The sequence below is a fragment of the Chlorocebus sabaeus genome, chromosome 8 (genome assembly GCF_047675955.1).
Source record: "Chlorocebus sabaeus isolate Y175 chromosome 8, mChlSab1.0.hap1, whole genome shotgun sequence".
Lineage (NCBI taxonomy): Eukaryota > Metazoa > Chordata > Mammalia > Primates > Cercopithecidae > Chlorocebus > Chlorocebus sabaeus.
Window position 1 is genome coordinate 1,271,322 of NC_132911.1, and position 14,467 is coordinate 1,285,788.

The window sequence follows — 14,467 nt, forward strand, 5'->3', positions numbered from 1 at the left end:
GGAGGCTGAGGCCGGTGGATCACGTGAGCCCAGGAGTTCGAAATCTGCCCGGACAACATAACAAGACCCCATCTCCACAAAAACGGGTTTTTTTAATTAGCCAGGTGAGGTGGTGCACGCTTGTAGTCCCAGCTACTACAGAAGCTGAGGGAGGAGAATCGCTTGAGCCCAGGTAGGTTGAGGCTGTAGTGAGTCGAGATTGCCCCACTGCACTCCAGCCTCGTCGACAAGGCAAGACCCCGTCTCAAAATAAAAACTTAACAAAAACAAAAAGTGGGTTTCAGGACTCATTAGGAAAAATGGGAGAACATAGGAAGGCTCGGTTTAAAATTCTCAAGGCTCTATCCAGAAAGAGTAATATGGCTCATCTTTGACCAACATTAGTTATAGTTTCTGCAGTTAACTCTGTAGCCACATATAAATTCTCATCATTACATTCAAAAAGACAGCTGTTTAGAGTAACTATTTTGAATTTTAAAATAAAGGGTAGGTAAGCACTAACACTACCTAAAAGAAATTTCTCAGACAAGTTCAGATAGTAACCATATTCAAGCGCTTAACATAATCGGCTCCATTTTCCATGAGTTGGGAACAGAATTTAACTTTCATAGGAAATGTCTATCAAGAAGAAACAACTCCAGTCCCTAAGAGAAACTCTTCTGCTCGGAAACTACTTCCAAGTCCTCGGAAGAAAGGTACAAATCCTTAGCTTCCATTCAGCCCTAACAGCATCAGGAGGAAGTTGCCAAACGTTTAACAGAAAAAGATATTTTATGACCCTCATTCAAAAAAAAAAAAAAAAAAAAAGCTGGATTTCTGACCTAAATTTCATTGTACATGAAAAAGAGCACAGCAATGGAAAAAGGGGGCCGGGGGGAGGGGGCGCACATCTAAGGCACACAGGGCCCACCTGGGAGCACTTTTAATTAAAAAATTCTAGACATACCAAACATATCTCTACACTCGTCAGGCAAAGGCCTTTCAGTTTTCAGTATAAGGGACTTCTGCCGCCTTCCTTCAGAAAAATCAAGGATTTAACAAAATACTTGTTATGCAAACAAATATTTAGCCCACTTAACACTGAGCTGCGGTCGTCCAAAGCTGCTCAGTGTCCGCGAGGAGGCCGTCCGGGTGCGCGATGATTCAGGCCTTCTTCGCCAGCTCCGCCCGGGAAGCGAGCACCCGGCGTGGACCTCGGCGTCCTGGGCCCACGACGCCCAGCTTGCGGGGTGCGCGCCCTGCGTCCCCGTTCTCCTGGGGCTGCGCCCCGAGTAACAGGCGTGGGGGGCACTGGGCCCCCCTGCAATCGACGAGAACGCCGGCAGCCCTGGCCAGTAACGCGGGGAGGGGGTCCACGCGGACCACAGAGGAAACTCAGCCCGGGACCAGCCTCGGGTCAAGTTCTCCGACTCCGCACTCGGGCACCTAGCGGGCCGCGCCCCGGGGCTAGGCAGCCCCAACCTCACCTGCGCGCCCAAACTACCCGCACCTCCACCTGCGCGCCGCCCACCCTCGCCCTCCACCTGCGCGCCCCGGGCCTACTCGCACTCCCCACCTGCGCACCCCCTCACCTGCGGCTGGGCGGCGGCAGCGGCCGGTGGCGGCCCCCTACGCAGGCCGTCCTCCTCCTCGGGGGGCTCGTCCAGCAGCACCCGGCCCCGGCCCAGCTTCCACATGGTCGGGCGGGCTCCGGCGTCCCTCCGTCCGTGCGTCAGGCTGTGGGTCCGAGTCCCTCCCGGCCACCGGACGCTCTGTCTGCGGCTCCTGCGGGACGCGGGCCCAGTGGGCCGGGCGGGGCCAGGCGGCGGGCGGGGCGTCCCCAAAACTAGACCCGCCCCCTCCCCACCACGCCCGCCCCAAACCCTCCTCAGGACCCGGCCCGCCCCCAAACCATCCTCACAAGCAGGCCGGCCCCAAGCCCTCCTCAGAGCCAGACCCGCCCCCAAACCCTCCCCAAGACCAGGTCCGCCCCCGAACCTTCCCCAGGACCAGACCCGCCCCCAAATTCGACCGGGCTCCGAATCCCATCCCCCACAGACAGGTCAGCCTCGGTCCCCTCCTCCCAGTGCCGTCCCCGCCACCGCCCTGGCGAGACCCTCGCCCCTCGCTGCTCTACTGAGCGACGTCCTCACCCCAGGCTACCCCGTCACCTGGTCCCCCCACCTTGGCCCCCACCCACCCCTAGCTGCTTCCTCACCCGGGAACCCCCCCATCCTGAGCCCTCACCAAGTCCCTGGCCCTGCCCTCTCCCCGGTTCCCTGGGTCCTCCTCTACCCCCGAGCCCTGACCCGGCCCCCGCAAATTCCCCTCAACACGTTCCCTCCTTCCCCCGCACCGACCCCCACTCACTCCCGGGCTGCCCCCTCCCCCCACCCGCTCCCCGACCCTGGCCGGAGGGCGTGGCTACGTCCGCCCGGGTCACCAAGGCAACGGCCGAGAGGCGCAGTGCGCACGCGCGCCCCTGACGCTCAGGCCGCCGCTAGGCTGAGGTGAAGGTGGAGGGCGCAGGATTCGCGGAGCTGCGCCCGTACCCCAGCGCTTCAGGGCATCCCTCGGAGCCTGGGCGCCGGGCCTCCGGGGCGTCCGGGACTCGTCCCCTCTGCCGCCCGAGGTCGCAGGATAGCGGGGGACGCCGAGAGGAGGCCGCGCCCAGCCCGGGTGGGCGGTGGGGCCCCTGGGGCCTGGGGCGCCGCTGACTCGGTCCGGACGGACGGCGGTGGGGGGCGGGGATGGGGTCGGGGTGCCGGGCCGCGCAGACGCCCTGGGACCCCCGCGGAGCCCGGGGTGGGGCCCAGGGCCCGGAGAAAGTTTTCCCGCGTGGCTATGGCTTTGTCAGAGTCAGGAGCGGGAGAGGCGCCCACAGATTCCTGAGGACAGAACCGCCTGGTTCCCAGGCCGAAAGGAGCCGGCGAAGCGACCCCCGAGCCCGGGACGGAGCAGCGGGAACGGGGGACTCTGGACGTCCGGATCTTCCTGGGCGTCCGCACCCGTCCAGCAAGTTAATTTTTGCGCGACGCACTTCGTATCGCTTCTTTCTCTCAGCAAATATGTATTTATGTGTGCAGTCATGTAAAAGCGCATTTTAAAGGAGGATCCAGAACTCTGAGCTCCCTTGAAAAACTGCAAGCTTCGTAACTTTACAACTCTTAAAAAAATGAAATGTACCTTTAGAGTTTCCAAGAAGTGATGAGCAGCAAAGCTTTTAAAATGAAAGGGGCTCTGAATTGTCTTTGGGAGCTGCCGGCCAGGATCCCCGAGAACCGAGGGGGTGGCGCCTGTGCCCAAGGCATGGGGGGACCTCGGGGCCGTGCGCGGGACGCACAGGGAGGACAGGGACTGGGCCTGGCAGGGACCCCTCAGCCGAGTGGGAAGAGCCAGATACTAACCTAATGGTACTAACCTAACGATACCATCACCCAGAGAGGAGGGCAGCACCCCCACCGACACCCCTACCCAGTGACTGCTAAACCCACCAGCCACAAACATCACGAAATAGAATAAAACACGGGCGCCTACTAAGGACCACTCCACCCAGTACAAACTAAATTTGAGAGTTCCTCTTCACGCAAATATTAAGAATGTTAAAAATGTATATATGCTCCTTTCAAATAGGCCTAATAGGCCAGACCTCCTGGGCTAGAAGGCTTAGAAAATTGCAAATGCAAGATGGCATGGTGTTTCTCCGGGGTGCTGTCAAAATAAGCACACCGCAAGCACAAATTGATGAAAGTCAAAAACTATCAAACAGAGGTTGCAAAACAAAACCAGGATCCAAACACAGCCCATTCAAAGACGCTAGAAAAAACCAACTCAGAACGCTTGGACAAATAACACAAATCCCCCTGGCTAATGCGAAGGAACACAGGATTTATGCCCAGACAGCTGGCTTCCTCTCAGTCTATCGACATCCACTCCATGAATTGTCATTAAACTGTAAGCCCCTGCAAATCCACGACAATCTGGAAGAAGGAGAGGCTTGTTAAATCAAAAAGCTAACTTGTTGAATATTTTAGACATTTAGCTTTCTTCTGCAGAAGAGCACAGCTGGTCAGGATATCTACAACCTAAAGGCCTGACACAAATGAGAGGGAAGGGGGTTGGGTGGGAGAGAGAAACAGGTGAAAGGGCTGTTACTGAGCAGCAGGCATTTCTGGAATTTTTAGAACTTCTCCGAGTTTGATGAATTTGACTCAGTTCATTAATTACCTCCTCTATGAGTTTTATATAATTAAGTCATGCTATTGTTAAAAGTCCATAAGAGGCATACTTTACACAATCCAGTGTCATAAAAATACAATTGTTACCACTAAAAATTCATTTGGGATCGAGAAAGTCATGGTTAAACAATCTTTTCATTTACTGAGGCCTCAGTTGGAGGGAGCTATTCATTTTAAACTGAATTGCCCTTATTGGCTAATTTGGCCACTGAAAATTCACTGGTGCAGGAACTCTTAATTTTTTACTAAGTAAAGATCAAGTGTGTCATCAGTCTCTGAATTCAAAATGCATAAAGCTCGACTTAGTGAGATTTTGCTCTGGCAAACTTAATTTTAAATAGGAGTGGGGTTTGGGGTGCCATATAGAACTTTCTAGCAACCGAAGCTGTTTAAAAACTACAACAAGTTCTTATCCGTGGAGGTAATTAGGCAGAGGCTGGATCTGAGGACAGTTGTACCCTCAGTCCTCTCTGACTTTTTAAAAAAATGGATACAAAATATTTTACATATTTAGGGGTACATTTGATATTTTGTTACAAGCATGTAATGTGTAATGATCAAATTAGGATATTTGGGTTTTTTCAATTCTATGTGTTGGTAATATTTCAAGTTTTCCTTTCTAGCTATTTTGAACTATACAATGCATTGTTGCTAACTATAGCTACCCTACTCTGCTATCAAACATTGCCTTCTAACTGCATGCTTGTCCACATTAACCAACCTCACTTTACTTCTCCCCCAACACACACACATTCCCAGGCTCTAGTAACTACCATTCTATTCTCTACCTCCAGGATATCAGGATTTTTGTAGCTCCCACATATGAGTGAGAACGTGTGATATTTGTCTATGTCTGGCTTATTTCACTTAACATAATGATTTCCAGCTCCATCCATGTTGCTGCAAATGACAGGATATGATTCCTTTTTATGACCGAATACTATTCCATTCTGTATATGCCCCACATTTTCTTTGTCTGTTCTTCTGTTGATGGACACTTAGGTTGACTCCATATCTTTACTATTGTGATTAATGCTTCAATAAACATGGGTATGCAAATATCCCTTTGATATAATAATTTCCTTTCCTTAGATATCCAATAGTGGGATTGCTGGATCATATAGTAGTTTATTTTTAGTGGGTTTTTTTTTTTTTTTTTGAGAAATCTATTGCTGTACTAATTTATATTCTCACAAACAATGTATAAGCTCCCTTTTCTCCACATCCATGCCAGCATCTGTTATTTCTTGTCTTTTTCTTTTCTTTTCTTTTCTTTTTTTTTTTTAGACGGAGTCTCACTCTGTCACCCAGGCTGGAGTGCAGTAGCGCAATCTCGGCTCACTGCAACCTCTGCCTCCCGGGTTCAAGCAGTTCTCCTGCCTCAGCCTCCCGAGTAGCTGGGACTACTGGCTCATGCCACCATGCCCGGCTAATTTTTTGTATTTTTAGGAGAGACAGGTTTCACCGTGTTAGCCAGGATGGTCTCAATCTCCTGATCTCATGATCTGGCCGCCTCGGCCTGCCAAAGTGCTAGGATTACAAGCGTCAGCCACCACACCTGGCCTATTTCTTGTCTTTTTAATAACCGCCATTATAACTGGAGTAAGATGATATTTCACTGTGGTTTTGATTTGCATTTCCCATATAATTAGTGATGTTGAGCATTTTTTCATATACTTATTGGCCATTTGTATGTCTTCTTTTGAGAAATGTCTATTCATGTCCTTTGCCTACTTTCTAATGGGATGATTTTTTTTTTTTTACTGTTTAGTTGTTTTAGTTCCTTGTGTATTCCAGATATTAGTTCCTTGTCAGGCGAATTGTTTGCAATATTTTCTACCATTCAACAGTTTGTCTTCACTCTGTTAATTGTTCCCTTTGCTATGCAGGGGCTTTTTAGTTTGGTACCACTTGCCTATTTGTGGTTTTATTGCCTGTGCCATTGAGGTCTTAGCCATAAGATCTGCGTAGACCAATGTCCTAAGTGTTTTTTCTGCATTTTCTTCTAGGAGTTTTATAGTTTCAGGTCTTACATTTAAAGCTTTATCCATTTTGAGCTGTTCTTTGTATTTTGGGAGAGATAGGGGTCTAGTTTCAGTTTTCTGCATATGAATATCCGATTTTCTTAGCACCATTTATTGAAGAGCATGTCCATTCCCCAATGTCTGTTCTTGGTGCCTTTTCAAAAATAATATGGCTGTAAATACATATATTTATTTCTGGGCTCTTTATTTTGTTCCATTGGTGTTTGTGTTTGTTTTTATACCAATTCCATGCTATTTCGATTACTATAACCTCGTAATATATTTTAAAGGCAGGTAGTGTGATGACTCCTGATTTATTCTTTTTTACTCAGGATTGCTTTGGCTATTGGGGCTCTCTTCTGGTTCCACATGAATTTTAGGATTTTTTCCTGTGAAAATTATATTGATGTTTTGATAGGGTTTTCATTGAATTTGTAGATTTCTTTGGACAGTATGGTCATTTTAACAATATTAATTCTTCCAATTCATGAGCATGTGATGTCTTTCCATTTGTTTGTGTCCTCTTCAATTTCTTTTATCAGTGTATTGTAGTTTTCCTTGTTGAGATCTTTCACCTCCTTGGTTAAATTTATTCCTAGCATTGTTTTATTTATTTGTTTGTTTGTTGTAGCTTTTGTAAATGGGATTGCCTTTTTTCTTTCTCAACTAGTTCATTATTGGTATATGGAAATACTACTGATTTTTGTATGTTGATTTGTATTCTGCAATATAACTGCTTTTATCAGATCTAAGAGTATTTTGGCTTTTCTTTAGGTTTTTCTAATGTAAGATCAAGTTATGATCTTTAGGTTTTTCTAATATAAGATCATGTTATCTGCAAAGAGTGAGAAATTGACTTCCTCTTTTCCAATTTGGATGCATTTTATTTCTTTCTCTTGCCTGATTGCTCTGGTTAGGACTTTCAGTACTATGTTAAACAGGAATGGTAGATATGGTTATTCTTGTCTTGTTCCAATTCTTAAGGGAAAGGCTTTCTGTTTTCCTCATTCGCTATGATGTTAGCTGTGGGTTTATCACATGGCCTTTATTATATTGATGTATATTCTTTCAGTGCCTAATTTGTTGGGAGCTTTTATCATGAAGGGATGTTAAATTTTATCAAATGCTTTTTCTACATCTATTATCATATGGTTTTTGTCCTTCCTTCTGTTGATGTGATGTATCACCTTTATTGGTTGATTTATGTTAAGCCATTCTTGCATCTCTGAGATCAATTCCACTTAATCATGGTATATCATCTTTTTGATGTGCTGTTGGATACATTTTGGTAGTATTTTGTTGAGAAGTTTTGCATCTATGTTTATCAAAGATATTGACCTGTAGTTTTCTTTTTCTGTTGCATCCTTGTCTGGTTTTGGTATAAGAATAATGCTGGCTTCATAGAACAATTCAGGGAGAATTCCTTCCTCTTCAATTTTTTGGAATAATTTGAGGAGAATTTGTGTTAATTCTTCTTCGTAAGTTTGGTAGAATTTGGCAGTAAAGGCATGCAGTTCTAGACTATTCTTTGTGGGGAGACATTTTATTACTGATCCAATCTCATTATTGGTCTGTTCAGATTTTCTGTTTTTTCCTGATTCAATCTTGGTAGCTTGTATGTGTCCAGAAGGTTATCCATTTCATCTAGGTTTTCCAGACTGTTAGTATACAGTTGTTCGTAAGGGCCTCTAATGATCTTTTGTATTTCTGTGTTATCAATTGTAATGCCTACTTTTTCATTTCTGATTATATTTGGAACTTCTCTCTTTTTTTCTTGGTTAGTATAGCTAGCAGTTTATCAATTTTGCTCATCTTTTCAGAAAAACACCTTTTCCTTTTGTTGTTCCTTTGTATCTTTTTTAGTCTCCATTTCATTTTGTTCTTCTCTGATCTTTATTATTTATTTCCTTCTTCCAGTTTTGGGTTTGGTTTTTTTCTTGGTTTTCTAGTACCTCGAGTTGCATCATTAGACTATTTATTTGAAATACTTCTACTTTTTTTTTTTTTTTTTTTTTTTTTTTTGAGAGAGGATCTCACTCTGTCACCCAGGCTGGAGTGCAGTGGCATGATCACAGCACACTGCAGCCCCAAACTCCTACACTCAAGTAGTCCTTCCATCTCAGTCTCCCAAGTGGCTGGGACTACAAGTATGCACCACCACACTCGGCTATTTTTTTTTTTTTTTTTTTTTTTTTGAGATAGAGTCTTGCTCTATGGTCCAGGCTGCAGTGCAGTGGTGCGATCTCGGCTCACTGCCACCTCTGCTTCCTGGGTTCAGGAGATTCTCCCGCCTTAGCCCCCCAAGTAGCTGGGATTACAGGCACCTGCCACCAGGCCTGGCATTTTTTTTTTTTTTTTTTTTTTTTTTTTTTGTATTTTTAGTAGAGACAGGGTTTCACCATGTTGGCCAGGCTGGTATCAAACTCCTGACCTCAAGTGATCCTCTTGCCTCGGTCTTCCAAAGTGTTGGGATTACATGCGTGAGCCACTGCGACCAGCCTACTCAACTAATTTGTTTAATTTTTTGTAGAGATGAGGTCTCACTGTGCTACCCAAGCAGTCTCATTCCTGTCCTCAGCAATCCTCCCACCTCTGCCTCCCAAAGTTCTGGGATTATAGGAATAAGCCACCACGCCTAGCCTTTCTACTGTTTTGATGTAAGCATTTATTGCTGTAAACTTCCTTCTTAGCACTGCTTTTTTTTGTATCCCAAAGGCTTTGGTATGTTGTGTTTTGATTTTCATCTGTTTCAAAACATTTTTTTATTTTCCTCTTAATTTCATTCTTGACTTAATGGTCATTCAGATTTATGTGGCTTAATTTCCATGTATTTGTACAGTTTTCAAAGTTCTTCTTGTTATTGATTTATAGTTTTATTTCATTGTGGTCTGAGAAGATATTTGGTATTTTGATTTTTAAAAATTTGTCAAGACTTGTCTTGTATCCTGACATATGGTCTATTCTGGAGAACATTCCATGAGCTGATGAGAAGAATGTATATTCTGTAGTTGTTGGGTGAAATGTTCTCTAAATGTCAGTTAGGTCTATTTGGTCTAAAGTACAGTTTAAACCCCCATACTTCTTTGGTAATTTTCTGTGTAGATGATTTGTCTAATGCTGAGAGGGGGGGTGTTGCAGTGTTCAACTATTATTGTATTGGAGTCTTGCTCTCCCTGGAGATCTAATATTTGCTTTATTTACCTAGGTACTATGGTGTTTGATGCATATATGTTTAGAATTGTTATATCCTCTTGCTGAATTAATCCCTTTATCATTATATAATGACCTTCTTTGTCTTTTTTTAGTATGTTTTACTTAGACTGTTTTATCTGATATAACTACTCCTGCTTACCTTTGGTTTCCATTTGCATGGAATATCTTTTTCCATCCCTTTGCTTTCAGAGTATATGTGTCTTTACAATTCAGGTGAGTTTCTTGTACACAGCACATAATTAGGTCATATTTTGTTCGTTTGTTTCAACAGTTGTCTATTGTGCACTTAAAGATGATTTTTTAATCCATAAAACATATTTATATATTTTATGTGAAAAGTTTAATCCATTACATTGAAGGTAATTATTGATATATGAAGCCTTATCTTTGTCATTTTATTAATTGATTTCTGGTTGTTTTGTATATCCTTTGTTCTTTTCTTTTTCTCTTATTGTTTATCACTGTGGTTTGGTAGTTTCCTGTAGTGATAATATTTGATTCTTTTCTCTTCCTTATTTGAATGTTGGTTCTACCAGTGGGTTTCATACTTCCATGTGTTTTCATGATGACAGACACTGTCCTTTTACTTTGAGATGTAGGCCTCTGATATGGTTTGGCTCTGTGTCCCCACCCAAATCTCATCTTGCAGCTCCCATAATTGCAACGTGTTGTGGGAGGGAGCTGGTGGGAGATAATTGAATCATGGGGATGAGTCTTTCTTGTGCTGTTCTCATGATAGTGAATAAGTCTCATGAGATCTGATGGTTTTAAAAACAGGACTTTTCCTGCACAAGCTCTCTTTCTTTGCCTGCTGCCATCTGTGTAAGACATGACTTTCTCCTCCTTGCCTTCCACTATGATTCGGAGGCTTCCCCAACCACATGAAACTGTAAGTCCATTAAGCCTCTTTCTTTTGTAAATTGCCCAGTCTTAGGTATGCCTTTATCAGCAGCATGAGAACAGACTAATACCGTCTCCCTTAAGTATTTCTTTTAGGGCCAGTCTAGTGGTGAGTACTTCCTTCTGCTTTTGTTTATCTGGGAAAGACTTTATTTCTCCTTCATCTACGAACTATAACTCTGCTGAGTACAGTATCCTTGGCTAACATTTTTTCCTTGGCTAACATTTTTTCTTTCAGCACTGTGACTATATTGTCTAATTATCTCCTGACCTATAAGGTTTCTGCTGAGAAGTATGCTGTTAGTCTGATAGAGTTTCCCTTATAAGTGACAAGATGCTTTTCTCTTGCTGTTTTTAGAATTCTATTTTTGCCTTTGACCTTTGACAGTCTGACTATAAGGTACTATGGAGACCTTTCTGAATTGTATCCATTTGGGGATCTCAGAGTTTCCTGTGTCTGAATATCTAAACTTCTTGTTAGAGTTGGGAAATTTTTAGCTGTTATTTTGTTTAAAAGGTTTTCTATCCTTTTTGTTTCCTTTTTACCCTCATGGACACTGAAAATTTGAATATTTCGTCACTTTGTGGAGTGCTATTTGTCGTGTAGTCTTTGTTCATTCCTTTTTATTCTTTTAGTATTTGTCTGACTGGATTATTTCAAAGGATCTGTCTTCTCGTTCTGAAATTTTTTTCTTCTGCTTGCTCTCTTGGGGAAGCTTTCAAATACATATTTTTTTCATTCAATAAATTCTTCAGTTTTAGAATTTCTATTAGGTTGGTACAAAAGTAATTGTGGTTTTTGCATTGTTGGAATTGCCATTTCATATTGGAATTCCATCTTAAATAAATGTGGTTATGTTATACATCATTTTAACATACATTGCTTTATGATTTTTGCTAATGACATTACTTGCTGTTTATTTTATATTTATTTAGACTATGGAAATGATGTTAGACAAAAAGCAAATTTGATTTCAAAATGGGCTGTAAAGCAGTGGAGACAACTCAGAACATCAGCAATGCATTTGGCCAAGGAACTGCTGATGAATGTACAGTGCAATGATGGTTCAAGAAGTTTTGCAAAGGAGACAAGAGCCTTGAAGATGAGGAGCTTCTTCATGGCTCCTCCTCAGAAGTTGACAACCACCAGTTGGGAGCAATCATTGAAGCTTATCCTGTTACAAGTACACGAGAAGTTGCCGAAGAACTCAACATCGACCATTCTATGGTCATTCAGCATTTGAAGCAAATTGGAAGGGTGAAAAAGCTCAATAGGTGAGTGCTCATGAGCTGAGTGAAAATTTTTAAAAATTGTCATCTTGAAGCGTCATCTTCTCTTATTCTACGCAACAACAATGAACCATTTCTCATTTGCATTGTGACATGCAATGAAAAGTGGATTTTTTATGACAACCAGCGATGACCAGCTCTGTGGTTGGGCTGAGAAGAAGCTTCAAAGCACTTCCCAAAGCTAAACTTGCACCAAAAATAAAGGTCATGGTCACTGTTTGGTGGTCTGCTGCTGGTAGACAATCCACTACAGCTATGTGAATCTTAGCAAAACCATTACACCCGAGAAGTATGCTCAGCAAATCAGTGAGATGCACTGAAAACTGCAATGACTTCAGCTAGTATTGGTCAACAGAAAGGGCTCAATTCTTCTCCGTAATAACGCCTGACTGCACATCACACAACTGCTTCAAAAGTTGAACAAACTGGGCTACGAAGTTTTTCCTCATCTGCCATATTCACCTGACCTCTTGCCAATCTACTACCACTTCTTCAAGCATCTTGAGTACTTTTTCTGGGAAAATGCCTCCACAACCTGCAGGATGCAGAAAATGCTTTCCAGGAGTTCATCAAATCCCAAAGCACAGATTTTTATACTACAAGAATAAACAACCTTATTTCTCATTGGCTAAAATGTGTTGATTGTAATGGTTCCTATTTTGATTAATAAAGATGTGGTTGAGCCTATTATAATGATTTAAAATTCATGGTTCAAAACTGCAATTACTTTTGCACCAAACTAATACTTGGTTCTTTATGATATCTCTGGCAAATTTCTCATATATATTCTTTTTTTCTTTTCTTTTCTTTTTTTTTTTTTTTTTTGAGACAGAGTCTCACTCTGTCACCCAGGCTGGAGTGCAGTGGTGCGATCTCGCTCACTGCAAGCTCCGCCTCCCAGGTTCAGGCCATTCTCCTGCTTCAGCCTCCCTAGTAGCTGAGACTACAGGCACCTGCCACCACGCCCGGCTAATTTTTTTTGTATTTTTGTAAAGATGGGGTTTCACTGTGATAGCCAGGATGGTCTCAATCTCCTGACCTCATGATCTGCCCACCTTGGCCTCCCAAAGTGCTGGGATCAAAGGCGTGAGCCACCACGCCCGGCTTCTCATTTATACTGTAAACTGTTTTTCTGATTTATTTGTATTGTTTATCTGTGTTCTCTTGTATCTTGCTTAACTTCTTTAATATCATTATTTTGAATTTTTTTCCAGGATTTTACAGCTTTTTTTTTTTCATTGCTGGAGAATTATATTCCTTTAGAGGTGTCATATTTCCTTGCATTTTTATGTTTCTTGCATCCTCATGTTGGTATCTGTGTATCTGGTATAACAGTTGCTTTTTCCAATTTTTTAAATTTACTTTTGTAGGAGAGGATTTTTTCTGAAGATGTATCTATGCTTTTGGCTGGGTAGGGCACTTTGGCTTTGATTCTGGATGCATGCAGTGGTCTAGTCTCCATATGATTTCTTTGGCTGTAAATAGTGTCAGTGGTATCTGTGATTTCCTCAGTGGCTTAGGGTGCGATTGTTAGTGGAGGCTGTGGTAGAGTTTTGCTGGAGATAGGGACACCAGGTCAGCCAGTCCTCAGGCCCCAATGGTGGCAGCAGCAGGTCAGGCATGCCTGGCCTTGGGCTTCAGGGCAGCTTCTGCTGCACTGATTGAGCCAAATCTTGGTCCTCCAGGTGGCTTGCTCAGGTGTCAGTGGTGACAGTGGTGGGCCAGGGGAGTGGGTAGGTCCTTGGGCCCCTGGGTAGCAAGCATGACAGGGACAATGGCAGTAGTAGTGGAGGGACAACCCTCTGGTTCCCACGTGGTGGTAGCCCCAATGGGCTAGGTGGGTCAGTGCCCTCCTCTCAGATTTTGAAATCAATGAGGTGGGTTATGTTTTGCCATGGTGCCCATTCCTCAAACACCTGTGGACCATGGAGGGCATGAGTATTCAACAGAGTCTGCGCTCCCTACTCCTGGTGGTTATATTCACCAAGTTAAAGTGAGACTCACAGAGAAACTTCCACTCTCCTGAAAGTGGTTTTTATTAATATCAAGGAAACAATTAATAATATCTGGAGACTTCACGTAATCTGCAAACTTTAAGATCAATATGGCCTTAAAGATCAACCTTCATATCCTGATACATTAAAATTTATATTTGTATCCACCCACATTTCTCTCTGCACTACCTGAAACTGTAAGAGTATGTTAATATAACACTCCATACCCTTGCCTACCTTCTGTAAACCTTCTCATATACATGCTTCTACGACTATACCATAGTCACATGTACTACACCTATATACTACAGTGTTAAGAACAAGGTGTTTGCCAAATAAATATTCACTAATTGATCAATTGATTCTCTTCATTGAACAGTATTTATAAAATAAAAATAAAAGTTACATCTAATATTGACTGCTTTCTCTATGCCAGGCATTCGTTAGTATTTTATATACATTTTCATATTTAATGGAAAGACCAGAGCAAATTGACCTGGACTGCAATTTTAGCTCTACCAAGAAAACACACAATCTGAAAGGATTTCCACCAAACTGTAATGCTGGTTACCTGTGAGGGGTAAGCTTGGGGGAACAGAGTGAGAAAATTCCACTTTGGTTTGTATAGTCATAGATGTATGAATTATAACACATACACACATTTTGTATAAACCTTATATATCTAGTATGTGTTATGTAGGCAAAGTGTTTAAAACATCTGTTGTTTTGAAGTTTTAAGAAATTTAATACTCTATAAAATGTAAAACACTTAAACATTGCAACGGATAGGAAATTTACAACAAATTTAAATTAAATATGATTGATATTT

At 42.9% G+C, this 14,467-nt stretch overlaps 1 protein-coding gene and 1 long non-coding RNA gene across 2 annotated transcripts in view; one reads left to right on the forward strand and one right to left on the reverse strand.

Moving 5' to 3' along the window:
* The window catches only part of TDRP (testis development related protein), a 57,466-nt gene extending 55,581 nt beyond the window's left edge, over positions 1-1,885 (reverse strand). The window contains exon 1 of the mRNA XM_007961556.3: positions 1,572-1,885. Coding sequence (XP_007959747.2) covers positions 1,572-1,676 — 105 coding nt within the window. The 5' untranslated portion in view covers positions 1,677-1,885. The remainder of the gene's footprint in view (positions 1-1,571) is intronic.
* Positions 1,886-2,719: 834 nt separating this feature from the next.
* LOC119619383 (uncharacterized) lies at positions 2,720-13,996 on the forward strand. The gene is made up of 2 exons (XR_012093632.1): positions 2,720-3,933; positions 11,291-13,996. It is a non-coding gene; the product is annotated as an uncharacterized lncRNA (long non-coding RNA).
* The last annotated feature ends 471 nt before the right edge of the window (positions 13,997-14,467 follow it).